General features: G+C 53.5%; 1 protein-coding gene and 1 pseudogene across 1 annotated transcript in view; both read right to left on the bottom strand.

The window, feature by feature from the left end:
* Positions 1-238: 238 nt before the first annotated feature.
* LOC120858759 lies at positions 239-917 on the bottom strand (annotated as a pseudogene).
* A 5118-nt stretch (positions 918-6035) lies between these two features.
* CLSTN3 (calsyntenin 3) overlaps positions 6036-23754 on the bottom strand; it is a 30138-nt gene continuing 12419 nt past the window's right edge. Inside the window, exons 10-18 of the mRNA XM_040235059.1 lie at positions 23294-23350; positions 22447-22604; positions 22168-22316; positions 15167-15393; positions 14712-14882; positions 13581-13726; positions 13194-13329; positions 7007-7209; positions 6036-6913 (exon numbers count right to left, since the gene is read on the bottom strand). Of these exons, the coding sequence (XP_040090993.1) occupies positions 6773-6913; positions 7007-7209; positions 13194-13329; positions 13581-13726; positions 14712-14882; positions 15167-15393; positions 22168-22316; positions 22447-22604; positions 23294-23350 (1388 nt within the window). The 3' untranslated portion in view covers positions 6036-6772. The remainder of the gene's footprint in view (positions 6914-7006; positions 7210-13193; positions 13330-13580; positions 13727-14711; positions 14883-15166; positions 15394-22167; positions 22317-22446; positions 22605-23293; positions 23351-23754) is intronic.

Here is a 23754-nt window from a genome sequence, read left to right as displayed (position 1 = left end):
GCCACCTCATGTGAAGAGTTGACTCATTGGAAAAGACTCTGATGCTGGGAGGGATTGGGGGCAGGAGGAGAAGGGGACGACAGAGGATGAGATGGCAAGATGGCATCACGGACTCGATGGACATGAGTCTGAGTGAACTCCTGGAGATGGTGATGAACAGGGAAGCCTGGCGTGCTGCAATTCGTGGGGTCGCAAAGAGTCGGACACGACTGAGCGACTGAACTGAACCAGTTACTTCCAAGAACAAATAACCCCAGTAGAGTGTCTGTAAAGTTCTTCAAAGAATGACTCAAGGTCAGGCAATCTTAGACATCCTGAAAAGGTTACGAGTGTTTTCATACAAGACATATTTAAAACTGACCCCAGACCAAGTATTACAACCATAATCCCCCCAAATCCCATTATTTAGAACACCGAGTTCCTGCTGAGATGCCAAAGCCAGAAATCTCAAAGCAAAGAGTGACGGTCATCTTTTACAAGTGAGAGAAAAATATCAAGGAGGAAAGGAAACGCCTCTCTCCTAAATTAATCAAATCGATGCTATCTTCAGTTCTAACTGACAAGAACCAGAGTCCCAATTTCCTGATTTGAGACGTCCATTTTCAAGGTGACTGTCAAGGTCAAGAAGAGCTTTCAGGCTTTTCTTTGCGATGACCCATGAACTCCCGTCCTTCACCAGGAATCTCCTTCTCCTTTATTGCTTTCTGATCTGAACACACTGATGGTAGTGCTTGAAGAGGTCAGTGCATGGGTCCCTGGAGCAGTGCGCCCTGGGAATTTCTTGGCAAACCAGTGACTGAAGTACTCTGAAGCACTGGTGGGTGCATGCGCTTCATGTCGGTGCAAGCCTCTCCTAGGCTGTTCATGGCGTGGGCCAGAAAAAGTGATCGTATTGAAGCCTCACTGAACCCTCGGAGTAAGCAATTCTTTTGACAGCCAGTGAGCCATCACTTAGAGAAGCTGAAGACCAAGGCTGAACACTAAGTTGCTGAGATGTGAACATAGGGGTGGGGGGTGGGGGTCGGGGTTCCTCAGTCCCTCCTCCCTCCTCCTTTACTCCTCCTCCCCATACCATCCCTGGCAGGAGGTGCCCCCTGTGCTTTGGAATTTCCTCAAAACAGCAAGATGATGCAGGAAGAGCAGGCCCCGAGGTGGAGGGTCATTGGCTGGGTGGTCTGTGGGGGGCTGCAGAACTACCAGGGGGACTAGGCAATTGAGTCACCTGGGCCTGGTGCCTGGGTCTTTGCCCTGCTGCCATTCGCAAGTGACATCACCGTCTCTCCAGCTCCTATGCCTTTTGGACTTCTCCCTGTCCGTGGCGCCCTGAGCCCAGGAAGACTCCTCTCCCTTCATTAGGCCAACTGAAAATCGGGGGTTTTCTCAACTTCTGCTTTTGCCCTTTAACAGCCTCTCCCCAAAGAACCAGCCACGCAGAAGCCCGTGGAGAAATGGCAGCATAACCCCAACTCAGCTGTTTAAGGGAAAAGATCACGTCTGGTGGGGAGGTGGGCGGGACTGCAGACTTGGGGTGAGAACCTCGGATATTTAGGGCAGGTCTTCGAGACTGGACATTACATTCGGGCTGGACATTCCCTTATCCTGTGATTGAGAATCTTCAGGCAGGCATCACCGGCTTCCAATTCCTTCAATGACAAAGCCTGCCCCACCACATCCCAGAGTCTGCATTCCCCCACCCCCTCCCACCCACCGTTGCTAAATTTAAACCTCATCTGTCCTTTTCCTGTAGAACGAGGTTATTTTAGGGAGAGACAGCAGCGTGGTGCCGCGGAAGACGCAGCGACACCAGCGCGATGAAAATAAGCGTGCCAGTCCCTCCGTCTCTGATGCGCCTGCCCGCTGCCCTGGACTCACCCATCTCCCTCCGCACCGGCTCCCTTCCTGCCGCTCCTCGTCTTTCCAGGAGGGGGCGCCCCGGAGCGGGAGACCTCAGCAGGTCGCTGGGTGAAAAGAGGGCTTCCCGGGAGGCAGAGTGCAGGACGCCCAGAGCCCACAGTGCACCGAGGAGCACTGAGGATGCAAGCTCAGCTCATGCTACAGGCACCCTGGGAACGTCCTAGGGTCTAGGTGTGTGTGTGTTGGTCATTCAGTCGTCTCCAACTCTTTGGAACCCCATGGACTGTAGCCCACCAGGCTCCTCTGTTCATGGGATTCTCCCAACAAGAATACTGGAGTGGGTTGCCATTCCCTCCTCCAGGGGGTCTTCCCAACCCAGGGATCCAACCCAGGTCTCCTGCATTGCAGGCAGATTCTTTACCATCTGAGCCACCAGGAAAGACCAGGGTCTAGGTGACTGGTCCAGAGGAACTCCAAGGGGAACCAGAGGACATATTTTGGGGGGACATGGAGATTAAAATGTGAAGGTAATATGAGCTCTTCCACGGGTGCTAGGAGACTGGGAGCAGACATGTCATGCCTGACCTGTCCCAGCAAAGCCCCCAAGGCAGGGGCTGGCAGCTGCCAAAATGCAGGTTTTAGGATCGTGGAAAGGTTGCAGTGTGGTGGAATCCTGACGTGGTCAGAGCCCTGGTGTGTGTGTGTGCGTGTATGTCCACTTCCCAGAAGACACAAAGGTGAGCGTTCAGGTCTCTGGTCTAGTAATAGGATGCAGACACTTGATTCTTGATCACTTGGTTACCGTCTCTGCCACTACAGCTTCTCTCAAGGATCTGGCTCTCCATCACGCACTTTCCAGGAAGCTCATCAATTTTCACTGCAGAGAATGGACTTAAGAGGAAAACAGGCTTTCAGTGCGAAAGAGAAGATCCGAATGAGGCCAAAGGAGATGTTTGCTGTATCAAATTACATGAGGAAAGAAATGGGAACCCCTGCCCAAGTCCTGGCATCCTGAGGCTTTCAGAGGTTCTGTGAGGGAGGTTGGAGAACTTTCCAGGAGATCTTGAGCAACAAAATAGAAACCCATTTGGACTCCTGCCTGCCGCCCCTTCTCTGCCCAATGGGAGTCGGCATCTTGCCTCACTCCTGATTCCCATTTCCAATGTGTGTGTGAGAGAGAGAGAGAGACTGAGAGAGGAGAATGAGTCCACAAGCAAGAGTGGTCACTTGGGGCAATGTGGGGGCACGTGGGCTTCAAAGTCTTCTCCAGGCACCCACCCACTCCATGGTGACATGACCACCTGCCCCGCTGTCATGTCAGGAGGTTCTGGCAGCCATGGGCTGGCATCTGGGGTGTCAGCACTAGGGATGAACAGGAGGGACAGGAAAGGCTGTACCTGTAAGACACAGTCAGTGGTCCATGACCCTGGAGAGTCCCCAGGAAACGAATGCAGAAAGGGTGCATTTCAGAAGAAACCTCGGTGGGTCCCAGAGATGGATGATCCTGGGAGGCCGGAACTGGGCAGACGCTAAGAAATGTACTCTGTGCTGCCGATGTGTGTACTTGCCCCACCTGCTCCCAAGAACTGGGGCTTGAACTTGAATGAAGACCCCGGGTCCTGAGTCTTGGCCACACTGTGGGGGCTCCAGGGGCAAATGGGCTTCCCATTTGGTGGTGCTAATGGTAAAGAATCCACCTGCCAGTGCAGAAAACCTGGAGATGTGGGTTTTATCCCTGGGTCAGGAAGACCCCCTGGAGTAGGAAATGGCAACCCACTCCAGTATTCTTGCCTGGAGAACTCCATGCACAGAGGATCCTGGCAGGCTACAGTCCATGGGGTCGCAGAGTCAGAAATGACTGAGTGACTGAGCAGGAGGGCAAACACTGGACTCCACTGCTCTGTGTGGGAAGCTGTGGGTGCGTGAGGACCAGGAGGGACGGAAGGAGAAGAGGGGTGATTTCCCTGAAGTTTAAGACCAACGACTAAAATCTCACTCTCACACCTTGTTAGCACTGAGGCTTCACTATCTGAAGGCTCTGCCCATTGAGCCATTGCTCTGAGCAGCTCCAGGGAGAACAGGCAGGCTGCCTCCCACATGTTATTGCCACAGACATGGAAACATGACCTTGGCATCCACAAGGGCCCCTCCAGGAGAGGGTTCTGCAGGCACCTGCTGGGTCACATTTGTCCTCTGTGCACTGACACCCCCAGGCCAGAGGGCCACCAGAGCAACTCCCTTCTCCCCTCCTACCAATTCATCTTTTCTCATAGAATCAATCTGAGAGCCACACGCATCTCATTCATCCTTCAGAGGCCCTACTGTGCACCAGACCCTGTGTGAGTTCTGAGGACATATTCAGTCTGGTGGTGGAGACAGATGTGAACCACCATGTAGCGAAGAGGGCTGTGATGGAGGTGTGAACAAGAGGTGCCAGAGCACAGAAGACTTCCTGGAAGAGGCAACACTGTGTCTTGAGTGATAAGGACAAGATGGCTAGGCACACAAAGGGGAAAGAGCACACTAGACAGACTGAATGGTACATGCAAAGACAGAGGCAAGAAGCAGCAGGGCAGGTTTGGGGAAAGACTAGTGGTTTGTGTGATTGGTACTTAGATGTGCAGGGGTGGTGGCAGGGAGGGCCAGGAAGATTGGTGGTGGGGGGCGGTTGAGGGGCCTCTCAAGGTGTCCAAACTTGACCCTGACAGTGATTTGGAAGTAGGGAAGGTTCCAGGAGGAGAACCTGTACTTTAGAAAAGCCACTCCAACCCAGAGGCAGGTGGAGTGGAGCAAAACACTGGAGGCAAGGAGAAGAGGTAGGAGGCAGGTAGGCGACATGTAATAGGCTCTTGCAACAGACCAGGCATGTACTGAGGACGATATAAACCAAGGCAGCACCAGCAATGGGGTGCTGGGGAGAAAAAGACATTGGAGAGATTTTAAGGGGTAAAAAGTAAAAATGAGAGGGTTAGTCACCATGTGGACATGAGGTTAAGGGAGAGGGAGAAATCCCAACCCACTCCCAGGTCTCTGGCTCAGGTAACTGGGAGAAAGGCAAAACGGACGGAGCAGAATCTGGGCCAAGGTTGCATCTGAAGTACAGGACACCCTCGTGGAGATGCCACTAGGTAGTTGGGCAGGAGGTCTGGGTGGACATCAACACATGGCCAGTAGCTGAAGCCAGGGGCCAGGATGGGTGCCTGGCAGAGGGAAGACCAGGCATGGGTGGCAGAGCGGTGAGCCAGTAAGCTCCACCCCAACCCTGTTGTGTCCACAAGGACCACAGAGAAGTAGGGATAACATATGTGTGAGTGTGTGTGTGTATGCGCACGCACGCCTATGTGCTCAGTCATGTCTGACTCTTTGTGACCCCACGGACTATAGCCTGTCAGGTTCCTCTGTCTATGAGATTTTCCAGGCAAGAATACTGAAGTAGGTTGCCATTTCCTTCTCCAAGGGATCTTCCCAACCCAGGGATCAAACCCGAGAGCATTGGCAGGTGGATTCCTTACTGACTGTGCCACCTGGGGTAACATGACTGATACTCTAAGCCCCTCATCTCACACACAGTAATTAAGATCTGGGTCCCTGGTCCTCCCTGGGGCCAGGACACCATAGGAAGGATACTCCGTCTACAGCACGCTCTTCTGAAATAACTCTATCTGGTTCCTGCCCCTTCTATCTGGGGGACACCTCTCAGAGCCCGTTCTCTCTTACAAACAGCAGGACTGGGACTTCTCTGCTGGTCCCATGGTGAAGACTCTGTGCTTCCACTGCAGGGGGCACAGGTTCAATCCCTGGTGGGGGAACTAAGAGCCCACATGCCGCAAGGTGTGGCCAACAATTAATCAATTAATTAATTTTTAAAAGGGAAACCCCCTTTTAAAAAACACATAGCAGGGTTGCCTGCCCTTTCCCCCTCAACTCCCCTGGGGCTAGGCACACAGGCACCCCAGGTGAAAATTTTCAAGAGATGGGGGTGATGACAATGTCCCTCCACAAAGCCCTGGCTTATGCAGCACCCCCTCAATTGTTTGTACTCTTCCTGGGGTGCAGTGGGAGCCATCCGATCCTGGCGACAGCACCCAGAAAACCAGCCCTGCCCCTCACTTCAGCTCAGAGACCCCAGAGCGGCCACCCACAGAGCGCCCCCCAGGGATCAAGCAGGCCAGAGGCAGCTGACCAGGCTTTTTTCCAGTTGTTTTATTTGAAAACCCTAGGGTGTGTCCCCTCCCTCACATACCCACCACCCGACCCCCCCACTCCCACCCCAGGACGTGACGATGCCACACGCACACAAGGTGAGCTGCACACAGAACACAGGGGCTGCGCTCACAACAACATGAAAAAATATACATTATATATAATCCAGCCGGGGCCCCCACCCACTCCCACCCCTACAACCCGGGCCACAGCCAGGCCTCGGAGAGGCGGGGACAGGAGAGGAAGAGGAGGGAAGGGGGCCAGGAGAGGAGGGGATCACCAGAGTGAAATGGAAAGGGGGGGCTCATTAAGAGAAGCAGAGAATGCCCGGCCAGGGGGCCCCGTGGACAGGAGAGAAGGTAAGGGCAGCGGACAAGGTTTCCTTCAGTCCCTCCCCCGCATACAGCACAGGGGCCGGTGGGGGAAGAGACAGACGTGGATCAGCAAAGGGGGTGGCTGCCTGGCGACAGAGAAGGCAGCCAGAATCTCCCCCACCCGGGAGTAGGAGCCCAGAGGCCCGGAGCGGGGGTGGGCTGGGAGCTGAGGGGGAGGGGGCGGGCTCTGGTGGGCCCCCGGATTCTGAGATTAGGAGAGGACTCCTAAGAGCTCTCTCCTCCACCCCACCTGGTCTCTCTCCTCTAAGAAGGTCCTTCTGTCTCTTGGGTGTGTCTGTCTCACCGAGACAGAATTCTCTGTCTGGGGAAGGGCAGAGGCCTCAGTAGCGGTGAGCGGGGGTCTCGATGATGCGTCTCTCGTCGCTGCTGGGCGAGTCGGCTGCCTCTGAGTCGCTGCTGTCCTCGTCGTCCGGCTGGCCGCCCGCAGCGCCCGCCACGCAGACCTGCCGGCTCTGGTAGGACTAGGGAAGGGTGGAGGGGAGGTGCTCATTGGGAGTCTTCCTGCTGGGAGTGCGCCCCAGCTGCACCCTGACTCTGCCAGACCCCCCACTCACCTCCATGGGGTTCACGATAATGGTGAGAGCGGAGTCATCCCAGAAGAGATCGGGGTCCTTGGGGTCGCTGGAGGCCCCGGGAGGCCCGCTGGCCCCCGAGACGCGGCGGTGCAGCGAGTGGATGCGCACGAGACCCAGGACGACCATGAGCACCAGGAAGCCCACGCACACCACGATGATGAGGGTCGCCGCACTGGGGACCACTGCAGAAAGAGCCAGGCACACCTGAGCCAACTCTGCTGGCGGGGGAGGGGGGAGGGGATGGCAGGAGGGCGTCAGGGGCCTGGGGAGAGCGCATCTCTGAACAAGAGAGAGGGTCCATGATGGCCCAGAAGAGAGGTCTCCACTGTAGAAGCTGGAAGAGAAGCAGAGTCCCATGGGGAGAGAGTCTGCCTTCAATGCAGGAGACCGGGGTTCAGTCCCTGGGTCGGGAAGATCCCCTGGAGGAGGGAATGGCAACCCTCCAATATTCTTGCCTGGAGAATCCCATGGACAGAGGAGCCTGGCGGGCTACAGTCCAAGGGGTTGCAAAGAGTCAGACTCGACTAAGCGAATATCACTTTCTCTTTTCACTTTCACCCAGGGAAGGGCAGAGACGGGGAGGGAAGGGGGTGGCTGGAGGGACTGAGAGCCTGAGGGAGGGAGGAGGTCTGCGCATGAGGAAGGGCAGGGGGAGGAGAAGGGCCCTCAGCCCAATGTTGCCCTGAGCGGTTCTGGGCTTGGCAGACAGAGGGCAAGGCCTGGACCCTGCCCAGGTCCTCTGCCTGCGCCTTCCCTGGGGACCATGCAGTCCAGGAAGGAGGTCCCAGGAGCCCAGAGGGGAAAGGACAGAGGTGGCCACACAGACTTGATGATACAAGAGGAGAGAATGTTCTCCTTCATTTGAAGAGGAGAAGTGGGCTCCAAGTGTGGCCTGACACCCAAGGCTGGGGACAGGACCAAGAGGTAGAAGCAGCCCCTTCAAGTACCCACCTGGACAGAGCTCACCCCTGCTCCGTGATGCCTCCCGTCTCCTTGTGGGCTCGAGCCTCCTGGACACGGGGGGCGTCCTAGACACAGGGGGCGTCCCGGACACCGGGGGGCTCTGCTCCCCTCGGGATGCACCCCCCGTCCCCTGGGCCCTGTCGTGCCTCTGGGCCTGCAGCCTCACTCTGAAGCCCAGGCTCAGTGGGGCGTGGACCCTAAAGGGCAGGGAGACCCAGAGCGGGGCGTGCACCCTCACTCGGACCTTGGAGCTGATGGCGGCAAAGCACACGTGCAGACACAGGTACACGCCCAGGAAGAGCGTGTGGGTGCACACCTGGACCAGGGTCGCCACGCCCCGCACCCGCGCCAGGCCTCTGCTGACCAGCACGCCTGCCCGCACCAGCCACCTGATGGCCTGCTCACACGGCAGGATGGAAAGGACGTGCCTGAGGGTCTCCATCAAGGCACAGCAGAGCCACACGTGCAGCGCCACCCAGCTCCCCACCAGCTGGGCAGTCCAGGCAAGCCCCTGCAGGACAATGTACCCTCCACAGACCTGGATCCAGACGGCCACAGAGGCAGCAGCCGTGAGCACAGCCTTGCCCAGCTCCTGCACACACACGGACAGCACGCGGAGAAGCAGGAGGAGGCAAAACAGAGGAGCCCACAGCCCCACGGACAGCAGGTGGAGGTAGAGACCCCACAGGCGTGCCCCCAGGCCCAGTGCCCTCACGGGCAGCTGGGTGACTACACCCCACATGGGTGCCCACTCCTGCCAGCCACGTAGGAGCAGTGCCTCACTGACCAGAGAGGCTGTGTGGGACCCACACCCTGGGCGATCCCGTTGCTGAGGGGCTGTTAGTATATGCGTCTCACTCACACGCACACACACACGAGTTTACCCACAGCCTCCAAGACTCACGTGGCCAGAGACGGAGCAGAGCACAGGGAAGCAGACAGAGTGGGGCACACCCTGGTGCACTCCAGCAGAGAGTGCACGCACACGCTGCCACATGCTCCAGAGCCAGCCCGGTGTGGAAACACAAGCAGGTGTGGGAGCAGCCGCACTGGCCTCATGCCACCCGAGGCCGCCCTGATGGTGCTCTGCCAAGTCGGTCCCCAGTCTGACCCGACCCATAGCCCATTTGGGGCCAATGACAACTGACTCTGCAGAGCAATGGAGGCGGGCTCCCTGGGCGCCGGCTCTGGGGAAAGATGAGCCTGGCTGGATGAGTGTTTCTCAACTGCCTGGGGATGGAGGAGGAGGAGAGGGGAGGCTGAGCTGGCCTGTCGGCTCCTCTGCAGGAAAAAGCCCCTCTGGGGTCTCCAGTTCAGTGGGGCAGGATCCCAGAACAGTGACCCCCACCAGCAGAATACCCCCCGTAGCCAAGCTCAGGCTGTAGAAGTAAAAACCCCTCCTCAGGGTGGAGGTCACAGCGGGTGAACTGGCTCCACAGCCACAATGACGAAGAGCCAGAGCTTCTGCTCTGTGCCCTAATCAAATGCATTTGTCCCTCTAAGCCCCTGGCCTGGTGAAGGAAGTGACAAGCTGACTGCCGGCCATCAGAAATGACCACAGGAAAGACGAAGTGCAGACACTGCATGTGCAGGCAAACAAGCACAGTTAATTAGTTTAAACTGAGCCAGGAGGCCAGGGAGATGGGAGGATTTTTAAGTTAGCTACAGACGGAAACCAAGAGTTCAGGAAACATCATCAACCTTTCTTACTGCATTAGCTCCAAGTAGTCGACTCTGGCCTCAAGTGACCTCCAAGGCCAACAGGAAGGAGTGTTTGAGTTCTAGCCAGTAGCCCATGTGAAACCCCTGGTTCCATGTGAGTGTAAGGCACCGTGGATGCCCTGTCCACAGCCCTGCGTGGAGCCCCCTTTCTGCAGAGCCTGGGGAGAAACCTCCAACCGGAAGCACTGGTGGGTCCCATCATATGACTTTCCTATCTGCTCAGATTTTCTCCAAGGAAGCTCAGGTCCAAATTCTGGCCACTCAAGCAATTGTGCAGTATCTCACAGCATGTGTTTTATGAACTGACTTATTCCCTGGCTTCATCTTCTTCCATCATTGTCCTTTCTGCCTCACGTCCAACTTCATTTTCTATTCTCATCCTACTACGCTGTGGGTCTCTCCACAAAGTTTCAAATACTTGTCGGTAACAAAGCAAGGAAATAATTCCTAACTTGACTGCACGTTGGAATCACCTGAGAATCTTTAAAAACCCGCTGAAGCCTGGCTTCCCACCCCAGACCTCTGATTGAATTGGTATGGGGTGTGACCGAGGCACTAAGTGTTTTTTACTGCTCCCAGGCGACTCTGGTGTGCATCAAAATTTGGCAGGACTGGATAAATCTTGTCTTCATCGCTCATCTTACCCTTCTCAGGCAGCCTCGTTCTCTCCAAACACAACCCCCGAGCCACCCCTGCCCCTCCCCAGTTCTCACACTCTTGTTCTCTCTCATGTCCATCCAGACTCGCTTCCACCCTCCAGATTCAAGGTCAAGCTCTGACTGTGCCAGCAGACCTTCCTTGGCTGACTGTGCCAGTTCACACTGAACTCTTTCCTGGTGCACTTAGGCGCTTCAGAGAAATGAACCTCCCATCCCACTGGAGAGAATTCTATCTCTTCCTTTTTCGCATGGTCAGAGTAGTTTGAAATCGCTAAACCACGATTCTGTTACTCCACTCTCAGGGCTGGAGGGAAGGGAGAGAAAGGGGACACTTTGAAGAGTCAGGAAAGGTACATGGACAAAATGGATCTCCTGATAAGTTCAGGAGCTGTCAATCACCAAGGCCCTCGGGTGAACTATGAACTCTGTACCCTACTCAGGCCAAAATCAGGGGAAAGGAAAAGCAGGCTGCTGCTCTCAAGTGGGATCTCAGAGCAAGCAGAGAAAACAAGGATGAGAGTTACTGAGCCCAACAAAAATGCCAACCAGGACCCACTTTGAGCCTAATCTGAGTGGTAGACCCAGTATCCAACCCCAACAAGGCTGAGTGGGATGATTGCCAAGGAAAGAACTGGAAGAAGAGCTAGGGAGTCATGGCCTCAAAAGCCTATTTAACAAAAGCAGGTCGAGTTCACTTACATGTCTCTCAAGATTGTGTGAAGCTTCCTAGAACCTTGCAGCTTGCTTATGCCTTACACTCCCTCCTCACCCCTACTTCCATCCGCTTTGCTGTAGGCATCACAGGAAAACAATTAAAAGGTGTCTGCAGTTGTTTTCAGGGAGAGCAAGGGTGAGAGGACCCAGTCCCAGGGAGAAGCAAACACAAGAGACAGCACAGTGGGGGCCGCTGCCCAAGGAGAGGAAACCAGACTGAATTCTGAGGGGTGCCCAGGAGCCAGCCTCAGTCAGAGACATCCTGGGAAGCCCTCAAAGGCTCCCCCAAATTAGGTGCAACTATAAAGTGATGAGACTTTTTTTTTTAAGCATCTAACATGGAGAGGATATGAAGCATGATGGCTAGAGCACAGGTTCTGGAATTCTGCTGGCTGGACTCGAATCCTGGCTCCACCATACTTCTGCTGTGTGATCTTGGATAAGGTACTTAACCTCTCTGGTCTCGTTTCCTTGCCTTTAGAGGTGATGATTCTAGTGCCTATTTCATCTGTTGTCTGTAATGACTCACTGGGTTAATAGGTGTAAAATTCACGGGCAAAGAGCTTGGCACACCAATGTGCTCACTATTCTTAATAATTACATGGTTGACAAGAGAGCTGTCCTTTCAGGTTAGGGCTCAGTGAGTCACCATAACCTTGTTCCAAGAAAGTGTGTTTGGAACTCCTCAGGGAATTGCCTTCAGAGCCTGCAACTCGCCTTTTGACTTTTTGTTAATCTCTTTTATTTTGGCTATGCCTCTTAGTTCCCCGAACAGGGATCGAACCTGTGCCCCTTGCAGTGGAAGCAGAGAGTCTTAACCACTGGACCTCCAGGGAAGTCCCTGACTTTTCCTAATACATGACACATCTCTGCCTTTCCGGAGTGGGTTTTACATGTACAAATGCAAAATGCTATCCAGAGCCAATTCTGACAAAAGTGGATTCTGATGTTGGGTAATACTGAACTAGGCCTGAAAGTAACAAAAATAAATGCATCTCATGAACTGACTTTGAAAGCAATGCTAAAAAAGGGATTCCAAAAATCATTTCCAGCAACATCAGAATCATTGCAGTTTTTAACAATGTGAAGACTCAATTTATAATATTAGGTGTAAATATTAGGTTACAAAATAGTTTGATCTCATGTTTGTTAAAAGAAGAAAAGAAAACAGTCACATAGGCAAAAACTGGGTTGAGACCCTATTAACAATGGGTCAACTGTGGTGGAATTATGGATGACTTTTCTTCTTTACACTTATAGTTTCTAATTTTTCTATAATTAAGCAGCTCAAATCATGCATTAAAAATTGCATCACTAGTAAGCAACCTTGGCCAAGGAACAAGATGGCTCTGAAGGGCATCAGTCCATTTGGATGTAACACTTCACATGTTTGCATATTTTGTTTCAGAAGTAGCCTTATGACTTTATGCTGCTGCTACTGCTGCTAAGTCACTTCAGTCGTGTCCGACTCTGTGCGACCCCATAGACAGCAGCCCACCAGGCTCCGCCATCCCTGGGATTCTCCAGGCAAGAACACTGGAGTGGGTTGCCATTTCCTTCTCCAATGCATGAAAGTGAAAAGTGAAGTCGCTCAGTCGCTCAGTCGTGCCCGACTCTTAGCGACCCCACAGACTGCAGCCTACCAGGCTCCTTCGTCCATGGGATTTTCCAGGCAAGAGTACTGGAGTGGGTTGCCATATAGCACATAATTTGACAAGCAATAGCACCAACCTTATTTAGAATAGAAACTGTATCCACCTTATAATTGTATTCTTAATGATATTGTAGGTGCTTAATACGTGATAGCGTCACTACTGAAGATCCTGAAGTCCGGGGCTGACTTGATATTATTGGCAGCACCAACAACAAAGACTACACCCGTACTGACCATCAGCCGGGATATGAGTGACCCTGTGATGACCCAGGGCTCGCGCTTTCCACTAGGGAAAGCGAATGAGCCAGGGGTGAAGGGATTGGATCAGAACCATCAACCACGCCAGGTTTCACAGAATCCATGGCTCCATCCCTTCCTCCTCACCCACCACCCCCAGAGGTGGGAGGAGAATGCTTGTGCCCACCTGCCCCTGGCCCCACCCAGCCTTACGTACTGGAGTTGCGGTGGGAGCTGGCCAGGCTGTGTCCAGCCATCTCAGGCGGTGGCTGGTGACCGCGGTGCAGAAACTGCTGGGAGCTGAGCATGTGGCTGGGGTGGGCCACCCGGTTCACGCTGTGCAGGACGCTGACCTGGGGTGAGCACGGGCTCAGTGGGCACTCTTCCTTCTCCCCCGCCTCTAGCCCTCGGAGGCCCATCTCTTCACCCCTGCCCCCGCCCCAGCTTCCCCTCCTTCTCTACCCACAGCCCGGATCAAGGAGTCCCCTGCCCGAGCTGCAGTTTCCATCCCCAACCACCAGGGGGCTCAGTCCGCACCCCATCCCGGCTCCACGCCCGGGGAGGGGGCTGGGGGGGGCGTTGGAAGGGAGGGGGCTCAGGTTACCTCCACGATGAATTCATTGCTGGAGTAACGCCCATTCATTTCTGAGCAGGAGAGCCGGAACTTCCTGGCGTAGAGGGCTGCTCCGTGTCGCAGGCGATAACGCGCCTGCCTCAGGATCTCTTCGTACACGGTGATGCTCTCCACCCCTGGGAACCGGAAGCGGCTCAGAGCAGGAGCCAGCGAGGAGGCCCCTTAACTCAACAGGAGTCCTCAGAGGGAGAGAAGCTCCCCAGCACCCCGCCAGCTCTGACTGACTGGGACAGAGAAACCGAGGCTCCATTTGCCTTCCTTTGCAAGCTGGAAGGAGGGATGGAGAGAAGGAAAACAGGGACGCATGCAGGACAGAGGGAGGAGGCAGCAGCGGGGAGACGGTGAAGAGCAAACACAGAAGCCCTCCATGAGGCTCTGGAACGGAATGGAAACAGGAGGGGACCGGCCACCCCATCTTCTATTCTCCCCAACAGAGGGTCCTTTGGAGAGGAGCAGGCTTCCCTGGAAAGCTGCCAAGTCATTACCACCAAACATTAAGAGATGAGCACTTAGGAACTTCCCTGGGGGTGCAGTGGCTAAGGCTCCATGCTCCCAGTGAAGGGGACCGGGTTCCATCCCTGGTCAGGGAACTAGGTCCCACATGCCGCAGCTAAAGAGTTCGCATGCTGCAGCTAAAGAGTCTGCATGCCACAGCTAAAGACCCCGCATGCTGCAACTAAAAAAGACCCGGCGTGCCACCAACTAAGACCCAGCACGGCCACATAAATAAATATTAGAAGAAAAAAAAAAGCTACGCAGAATCCAAGAGATCAGTGAGATGGAAGACAGAGAAGATGGTGAGTAGCAAATGGCCAGAGAATAAGAAAGCTGCTCAGAGCCTGAGCCAGAGAAGAGTGGAGCCCAGAGCAGAGGTGAGCTGCGCTGGACAGAGACGCTGGGAAAGAACCACCAGGATTCCAAACCCCGGCCCCCGCCTCTAGGGACAATCTGGAAGCCAGAGGCCCTCCAGGTGGGCAAGGTGCAAGGGGGCACTTGGTCACATTCCTGGGCCTGGAAGGAGGACCCTCTGGGCTCCCCAGAGACTCGGTCATGGACGGGGGCGTCCCAAGAAAAGAGGACCGGCTCTCGGGCCCCACTGACCGGCAATGGTGAGGTAGGCGGATGTGTTGGTGAGCTCCAGGCCTCGCTGCTGCAAGGATGCCATGTCCAGGAGCAGACTCTCCCGCTCGGGATCCAGGTCATCCCCCACCAGGGAGATCTCACAGCCATCCAGGTTGTGCACAATCTCGTCTGACATGCGAGTGTCTGTCACTGGACAGGAGGGAGTCGGGGTCGGGTCAGAGCTGAAGGGCCCACCTCCTGGCCGCTCCGCCTCCCCTTCCCAGGTCATCCCCTGAGAGCTGCCAGCATTGCTGTCAAGAAGGTCACTACCTGACAACCTCCTTATACCTGGGGGCCTCCCACTGGCCCTCCTTCCCAGTAGCCAGGTGTTCTCGAAAAGCGAATGTGGGGTGACATTGTTCTCATGTCCAGCTCCAGATTTTCTCCTTCGCGTTGGTTCCAGACACCGACCCCTCCCTGGGAGGCATGCTTACCTGTGCCTTGCCAACTCTCGTCCTTTTTGGCCTCCACCTGGTGTGAAATGGAGCAAGTGATCTGGAGGTCAGGGAACAAAGGAACCCCCTCCAGTCCCTCAAAGTCCACAGCTGGGCGGGCAAAGTGAGCGGTGCCACTCAGCAGGATCTGGGGGGCATCCGGCTGTAGCACCACCACGTAGCCCTCCACTTCAGGGATGGAGACACAGGACTCTTCACTGAAGCACCTGCATCAGGAGAGGGGAGGGAGGCAGCCTGTGAGCCCAGCACCCGCTCCCTGATCATCTGTAATCTGGCCATCACTCGGGACCCCCACCTCTGCAGAGAGCACCCCATGTCAGGGAGGGAAAGGGGGGGAAAGGGGGACAGTGTCTCTGCAGACCACCCACACACACATACAGCAAAGCTGGAGGGGGAGATTCCCTTTCCCAGGAGGAGGCCACTGCAGAGAAGGGGCAGGGGCAAAAGGTCAGGCAACCCTGACCTATGACATCACCAATGCCCAATCCCAAGACCATAGAACTGTATTTTACAAACTGAACTTACAGAAATGTAAATACATACACAGCTCTTCATCTAAGAGCTTTTTTGTTTCTTTGATTTTTAAAAAGTGTATTCAGTACAATTCCCTTCCTGGGTACATATCTAAAGAAAATGAAATCACGGTCTCAGGGAGAAGGAAACAGCAACCCACCTCAATAGTCTTGCCTGGACAATCCCATGGACAGAGGATCCTGGTGGGCTATCGACCATTGGGTCACAAAGAGTCGGACACGACGGAGTGACTGAGCACACACTCAGTGCAATTCCCTTTGTGGGTATGTGAGGGCTTCCCTCATAGCCCAGCTGGTAAAAAATCCTCCCGCCTCCCGCAATGCAAGAGACCCCAGTTTGATTCCTAGGTCGGGAAGATCCACTGGAGAAAGGATAGGTTACCCACTCCAGTGTTCTTGGGCTTCCCTTGTGACTCAGCTGGTAAAGAATCCGCCTGCAATGCGGGAGACCTGGGTTCGATCACTGGGTTGGGAAGATCCCCGGGAGAAGAGAAAGGCTACCCACTTTAGTATTCTGACCTGGAGAATTCCATGGACTGTATAGTCCATGGGGTCACAAAGAGTCAGTTATATATCTAAAGAAAACAAGTATGAGTATATATGGGTATATATCTAAAGATGAAATCACTATCTCAGAGCACGAGCTCCACCCTCATGTTCAACACAGCATTACTCACGGTTGCCAAGACACAGAGACCACCAGAGGGTCCGTCCATAGATGAATGGACCAAGAAGATGTGACATGTATACAATGGAATACTATTCAGTCTGCCTTTTGTGATGATATGGAAGGACCTTGAAGGTGTTATGCTAAGTGAAATAAACACGATAAAGACAAATACCATACATATCACTTATATGGGGAATCTATCACCTTCTTTTTTATATTTTTGGCCACACCAAGTCATGCAGGGATCCTGGTTCCTCAATATCCATGACCCCTGCAGTGGAAGCTCGGAGTCTTAACTACTGGACTGGTAGATATGTGTCCAAAAAAATTCAACAACGAAGGTGGGGTGGGAGTGGGAAGGGTGTCAAAGGATGTCCACAAAACTATAATTCAAAAGATACATACACCCCTGTGTTATAGCAGCACTATTCACAATAGCCAAGACGTGGAAACAATCTGAATGTCCACTGACAGGTGAATGCATAAATTAGACGTGGTACATATGTACAACAGAATGCTACTCGGTCATCAAAAACCAAACTGATGGCCATTTGCAGCAACACAGATGCAACTAGAGAGTATCACACTAAGTGAAGTAAGTCAGAAAGAGAAAGACAAATACCATATATCAATTATATGTACAGGCTTCCCAGGTGGCACTAGTGGTAAAGAACCTGCCTGCCAATGCAGGAGAGCTAAGAGACCTGGGTTTGACTCCTGGATCGGGAAGATCCCCTGGAGAAGGGAGTGGGAACCCACTCCAGTATTTTTGCCTGGAGAATCCCATGGACAGCGGAGCCTGGAGGCCTATAGGCCATAGGGTCGCGCAGAGTTGGACACAACTGAAGCGACTGAGCATGCACGCGTGCACATCACTTATATGTGGAGTCTGAAATATGACCCAAATGTACCTATCTGTCAAGCAGAATCACAGACATAGAGAACAGACTGATGGTTGCCAAGGGAGAGGGGGTTGGGGCAGGGATGGGGTGGGAGGCTGGGATTAGCAGATGTAAGCTTTTATATATACAATGGATAAACAAGGGCCTACTGCATAGCACAGAGAACTAGGTTCAATATCCTATGATAAAGCATAATGGAAAGGAATATTAAAAAGGCATATATATATATACATATAACTGAATTACATTACTGTATAGCAGAAACTAACACAACACTGTAAATCAACTACAATTAAAAAAAAAAAAAAAAGGACATCCTCCTCCCAGGTGTATCTTCCATTCAGTTGGTCCAGTACCAGAGAAACACTCTTCGGTAGGCAAGCTAATCTGACCATCTCAGACCACATCCACCGTCCACCGTCAGAAGCCTCTCTGACCTTGGTGCCAGACAAAGCCTCCCAAGAGCACTAAGTCCTGAGCAACCAACATCACAGCTGCTCCAGAACACACTCCCAGGATAGCCTCCAGCCAATCTGAGGGCTATCCCCAGAGCACTTGCTGCATTGTGAAGCATTTTGCCCATATGTTTTCACTTAACCTTCTTTCACTGCTGTTGGAAGAAGGAGCAGAAGCCAAAGCTCCTGGGTCAAGCATCTTGGCCACATAAGAAATATGCATCCCGGTCCAGGCTTGAACCCATTCTTCTCATTCCAAGTACACGCCTTCCCACTAACCCACAGCCACCATGTGGAACCTGGGTTTGCACAAATCAAATTTATTTATAAAGAAGTCTCTCCTTGGATCCAGTAGTTAGGACTTGGCACTTTCAATGCCGTGGACCTGGGTTCAATCCCTGGTTGAGGAACTAAGATCCCACAAGCTGCATGGTGCAGCAAAAAAAAAAAAAAAAAAAAAGTGCCCCCTCGAACATGCAGCTTTCACAGGGGAGGTGGCAATTCCAGAGCAGGGCTTGCAGTCCACCTGCCTCAGCTAAGGGAAATTATTTTTCGAAAAGCATTGTCATTTGTTTTACTGAGTGAGTCCAGCTTGACTACTGGAGCCAAAAGGGAGAAGGCGTAGCTTCAGTGGATACCATGAATGCAGAGCCCCTGAAGGGACCAAACCCACAACCTGCTGAGTTCCTGTGCGCTAAGGAGCAGGGCCTGAGACAGTCCACACAGTCCCAGAGAGATCCCATCAAAGCCTCCCGGGAAATAAGTCCAGCTGACTCCAGAAGCACAGCCTCCAGCAGATATTCCCACTATGATGAGTGATCCAAAAGGGGGCCAAAGGGGACCAGGGGGCTGGCCTCCAGCAGACTTTCCCACTGGTATGGGTGTTCCAAAGGAGACCCAAAGGGGACCAGGGGGCTGGCCCTGGCACTGATGATCTGGTCGAGAAATTAGAATTTCTACACAAACCTTCAAACAAGAGCCAACGTGGTCATCATCACATAAATGGAGCACACACAAAACCCAGAGCATTCAAAGTGGGAGAGGTTATTCTGGCTGAGATGGGAGTGGGGTATTTGGTCAGGGATCATAAGAATACTGGGAAAAAGTAGCAAGCGACCCAGCCTTTGAAGGAGGTAAAAGTTGACCCTTGAGTGGATGGTGAGGAGCACATGGAGGGGAGTAGAGGAACACGAAGCAGGAGAGGCTGGGACAGATGGTCCAGGGCTCCGAGCGCAATTTTTGTGAGCGGCAGGAGGGAACCACAGATGTCTTCTTCAGCAGGGAAGTGTGAGGATGGACATTTGGATTTCCGATCACTAATCTAGCCTTTGGGTGGAGGTGGAACTGAAGTTTAATACTAGACAGTCACTAGTTTGGAGGCTATCTCAAGAGGCCAGAGAAGTGGGCATGACAGCCTGCTGGAGCCCTAACACAGACATGAGGAAAGAGGAAGCAGATACCAGACATGGGTGCAGAGGGGTCTGGGTGACCAGATGACTGACGGGGGTGGCGCATAAACACAGGGAGGGCTCCCAGGCAGGTCAGAGGCTGCAAGCCAGGGTGACTGCAAGGACAGAGACACCGCCACTGAGGCAGAGAATTCGGGGGCAGGGCTGGTTCAGGCACTGAAGTTCATTATTAAGCTTTAGCTCGTTTGTTTGAGGTGTGGGTCAGAACTTGCTGAGATTACAGCAAGCACGTAGAAATTCAAGAGCTAGGGAGAGCGAACAGAGCTAGAGAAAAAGATGTGGTGGCCATCTGTTCAGTGGTCAATGCCATGAGGAGATGGGCTTTCCAAGAATTCCAGAAAGATTTAAAAAAAAAAAAAAAAAACTTAGGGAAAACCTGCATTGACTGAACAGTTGCATGTGAAAGTGCTCAGTTGTGTCTGACTCTGTGGACCCATGGACTGTAGCCCACCAGGCTCCTCTGTCCATGGGATTCTCCAGGCAAGAATACTGGAGTGGGTTGCCATGTCCTCTTCCAGGGAATCTTCCCGACCCAGGGATTGAACCCAGGTCTCCCGCATTGCAGGCAGAGTCTTTACCGTCTGAGCCACTAGGGAAGCCCAAGAATACTGGAGTGGGTAGCCTATCCCTTCTCCAGGGAATCTTCCCCACCCAGGATGGAGCCCGGGTCTCTTGCATTGCAAGAGGATTCTTTACCAGCTGAGCAACCAGGGAAGCCCCTCAATGAGGTATTAGTGTAGCACTGAAGTGAAATGAAGTCGCTCAGTCGTGTCCGACTCTTTGCGACCCCATGGACTGAAGCCTACCAGGTTCCTCCCTCCATGGGATTCTCCAGGCAAGAGTCCTGGAGTGGGTTGCCATTTCCTTCTCCAGGGGATCTTCCCGACCCAGGGATCGAACCCAGGTCTCCCGCATTCCAGGCAGACACTTTAACCTCTGAGCACTAACCACATGGAAACCCTGAAATGGAAAAATGAGACGACCTCCCTCCCTCTTAACCTCACAAAGGACGTAGGCTTTACTAAAGGAAGAGCTCAGGTTCCCAACCCTCAGATAAGCCTCTTCCCTGGTAATAGGTCAGAGTAATCCAGATGAGCCAGTTAACAGAGAGGGCATCAACTCCCACCTTGTGGGGCTGCCCCTTGCAAAGCTCCATCCTAAGCCAGAAGACAGAGCCCTCCCTCTGACATGGCCCCTAAGCCTATGAAAGAGATGAGATCAATTCTTCGTCCCTGAGGGATGAAGACCTTGGCACCTTCAGAGCTGGGTGAGAGCCCTTTAACAGCTGGAGTTCTCACTGGAACCTGGCGGGGCCCATCCTGAGCACTGATCGTTGTCCACGAGAACTCAGCTGCCCATAGCCTTCAGCTCCCCACCAGGACCATACCCTATTCCCCAAACTCGGCCCCGTCTTCCACAGCTTCAAATGGGAGGCTTGACAACCATGCCCATCACTCTCCAGGGCTCAGAGCCTTCTCTCCAAACCCCTTCCTGCCAGGATAAGGACAAGTCAGAGATGCTTCTCTTCAGACAGCTTTTGGACAGACTGAGGCAGAGCAGGGGAGAAGGGAACCCAGAAACCCTGACCCCTGCATTGTGTGATGCACCCACTAGAGGGCAGTAGCTCTTAAAACTTCCCTACAAGCATAAAGGGTGAAAATGCCTTCAGGTAACAGGTGTATACCCGTGGCGGATTGGCAAAACCAATACAATATTGTAAAGTAACTAGCCTTCAATTAAAATAAATAAATTTATATTAAAAAAATAAGTGGTGAAAATGCCTTCAGGTAATAATCTTCCCTGGTAGCTCAGACTGTGAAGCGTCTGCCTACAATGTGGGAGATCCAGGTTCAATCCCTGGATCGGGAAGATCTCCTGGAGAAGGAAATGGCAACCCACTCCAGTATTCTTGCCTGGAAAATCCCATGGATGGAGGAACTTGGTAGGCTACAGTCCATGGGGTCACAAAGAGGCAGACATGACTGAGCAATTTCACTTTCACTTTCAGTAAGTGTGCAGAACAGGCACTCTGCTGGCATTTGATCTGGACTCAGTATCATTTACTCTCACAACAATTCCATGAGTTACATTCTATTGTATCTCTGCTTGATGGCACTTTCTCAGTACTAAAAAAGCTAGTAAGTAAAAAGTCTGTATCTATAACTCTTGTGTTTTCATGACCCCTCAATCAATCTGTATTCTTAAATAACTAATATACTTAAGGGCTTCCTTGGTGGGTCAGCAGTAAAGAATCGCCTGCCAATGCAGGAGACATGGGTTCAATCCTTGGGTTGGGAAGATCCCTTGGAGAAGGAAATGGCAACCCACTCCAGTATTCTTGCCTGGAAAATCCCATGGATAGAGAAGCATGGCGGTTGAGTCCACGGTGTTGCAAAGGAGTCAGACACGACTGAGCAATCAAACCACCACTCCTGGCACCCAATCCAGGACCCTCCTCTGTCCCCTTTCACATGTCAGCACAGAGGTACAGAGATTAAAACTCCTAAATTCTGGAAGTGTGCTTTGGTGGGAAGAGTATGTGTTAGCTGCTCAGTCATGTCTGACTCTTTGCGACCCCATGGACTGTGGCCCACCAGGATCCTCTGTCCATGGGATTTTCCAGGCAAGAATACTGGAGTGAGTTGCCATTTCCTACTCCAGGTGATTTTCCCAACCCAGGGATTGAATCCAGGTCTCCTGCATTGCAGGCAGATTCTTCACCATCTGAGCTAACAAGTGGAAAGAGTAATGAATTCATTGTTGAAAAATCTGAGTCTAGTCCAGACTCTTCTTGCTGCATTGCTCTGTCAACTGGGCAGGTCAGTTTTCCATCCCTAAAACCAGAGGGGAGGGGATGAATTATGTGCCTAGCCGTCGATGGCATCTAAGGCCAAGGAGTTCTGACACTGTCTGGCTCTGTTCTGTGACTTGCCCACCCACCAGACACTCACTTGACGGCAGTGGTGAGGCGCAGGGGCCTGACGCCAGGCGTGGCAAAGCGCAGAGTGTTCATGTAAGCCACATGCTGCAGGGCATGGTTGAAGGTCTCCACATCATCCCCCTCCAGGGTGAGCAGGGACTGCGAGGGGTTCACGTGGACCTGGGCCCCAGACACAGACAGGGCTGAGAGCAGGATGGAGAGGAAGGGAGCCGAGGGGGTAGGGTAGGGTAGGGCGGGGCAGGGACAGGGAGCATGCCTGGAGGGAGGGGGCCAGAGGAAGGGGCGATACCTTCATGCCTTTGCCCAGGCTCTCGAAATCCCTATAGTCCAGCCCCTCCCGACATGCATAGAGGCACTCGATGACCTCACGGCTCTCCAGGCGGCCTGAGCGCACGCTGAAACCAGCCAGGTAGCCGTGGAAGTAGTGGTGGATCGGCAAGGGGTCTCCTAGGGCAGGAACACAGGGGTGGACGGGAGGTAAGAGGTGACAGAGGGGAGGGTGGAGGAGGCCCCAGGTTGAGGAGGCTGAGAACAAGACAGAGAAAGAGCAGCAGGCTGGAGAAAGAAGACGGAAAGGAACCAGGTAGGGCTAAAAGAAGGATGGATGAGAGGCAAGTGAGGCTAAGGGGAGATGGGAGAGGGAGAAGACAGAATAAAAACCGGGGCAGAGGGGGACGGAAGGCGTAAAATAGAAGCCACAGAATGAGAAAGTCTTCCAGGATAAAGAGAAGAAGGAAAGCAGGACCAAAGGGAGGAAAGAGACCCAAGGAGGAAGAGGAGAGTAAGTGAAGGAGTCTCCGCGGTGCATGCGGGGGCCGCTGGCAGGGATGCGTGGGAGCTTCAGGGATGCCCAGCTCTCCCGGCCGCGTGGCCGTCTCCTGCCCCCTGTGCTCTGCCACGCAGAAAGCCAGCGCGGGAACCCTGGATGTCACTCTGTGGACAGAAGAGGACACCGGCTCCCAGCCGGCTCCCTCCGGCTGCACTCTCTCCACCTGGCCACGCCGCTCGGAGGCTGTAACCCCCGTGGCACACGAGGCGGTGAAGCGCAAGGCCGGGTTGGACCGCGTGGATGCGGAGCCCAGAGCGCCAGGCTGAGATGCGAGCTCTGTAGGCCTCCGGGTCTCACACGTAAGTACCTGCCGTGGCGTCCGTACTGCTGTCACCTCCCTTTGCCTTCTCTTTGTTCTTCTCCTCTGGGGGAGAAAGAGCACCAGTGAGCTCAGGGATGCGGGGCCAGACCGGCAGAGAGGCCGGGGCGGTCTTCCGGGGGCTGCCCCCGGCCACGTGGACTTGAACCTCTAACTGAGTCCCAACCCTTCTTTCGTCTTGTCTGAGGTTATCTCAGGCCTCTGTTGTGGACAAAACCCAGATATGCTGCTGAGGAAACACAAGGGCTCTGGTACCCCCCCCACACACACACACACCATACAAACCACATGCATTACATACATACATACACCACATATACAAATACACCACGCACACACACACCACGTACACACATACCAGATACACACACACTACATACACAAACATAGGACAGACTATGCACAGACACACCACACACACACTATGCACACAAACCACATGCACTACA

This window comes from Oryx dammah, unplaced genomic scaffold (assembly GCF_014754425.2).
Source record: "Oryx dammah isolate SB20612 unplaced genomic scaffold, SCBI_Odam_1.1 HiC_scaffold_29, whole genome shotgun sequence".
Classification (NCBI taxonomy): Eukaryota; Metazoa; Chordata; class Mammalia; order Artiodactyla; family Bovidae; genus Oryx; species Oryx dammah.
This window is presented reverse-complemented; position numbering and strand designations above follow the sequence as displayed.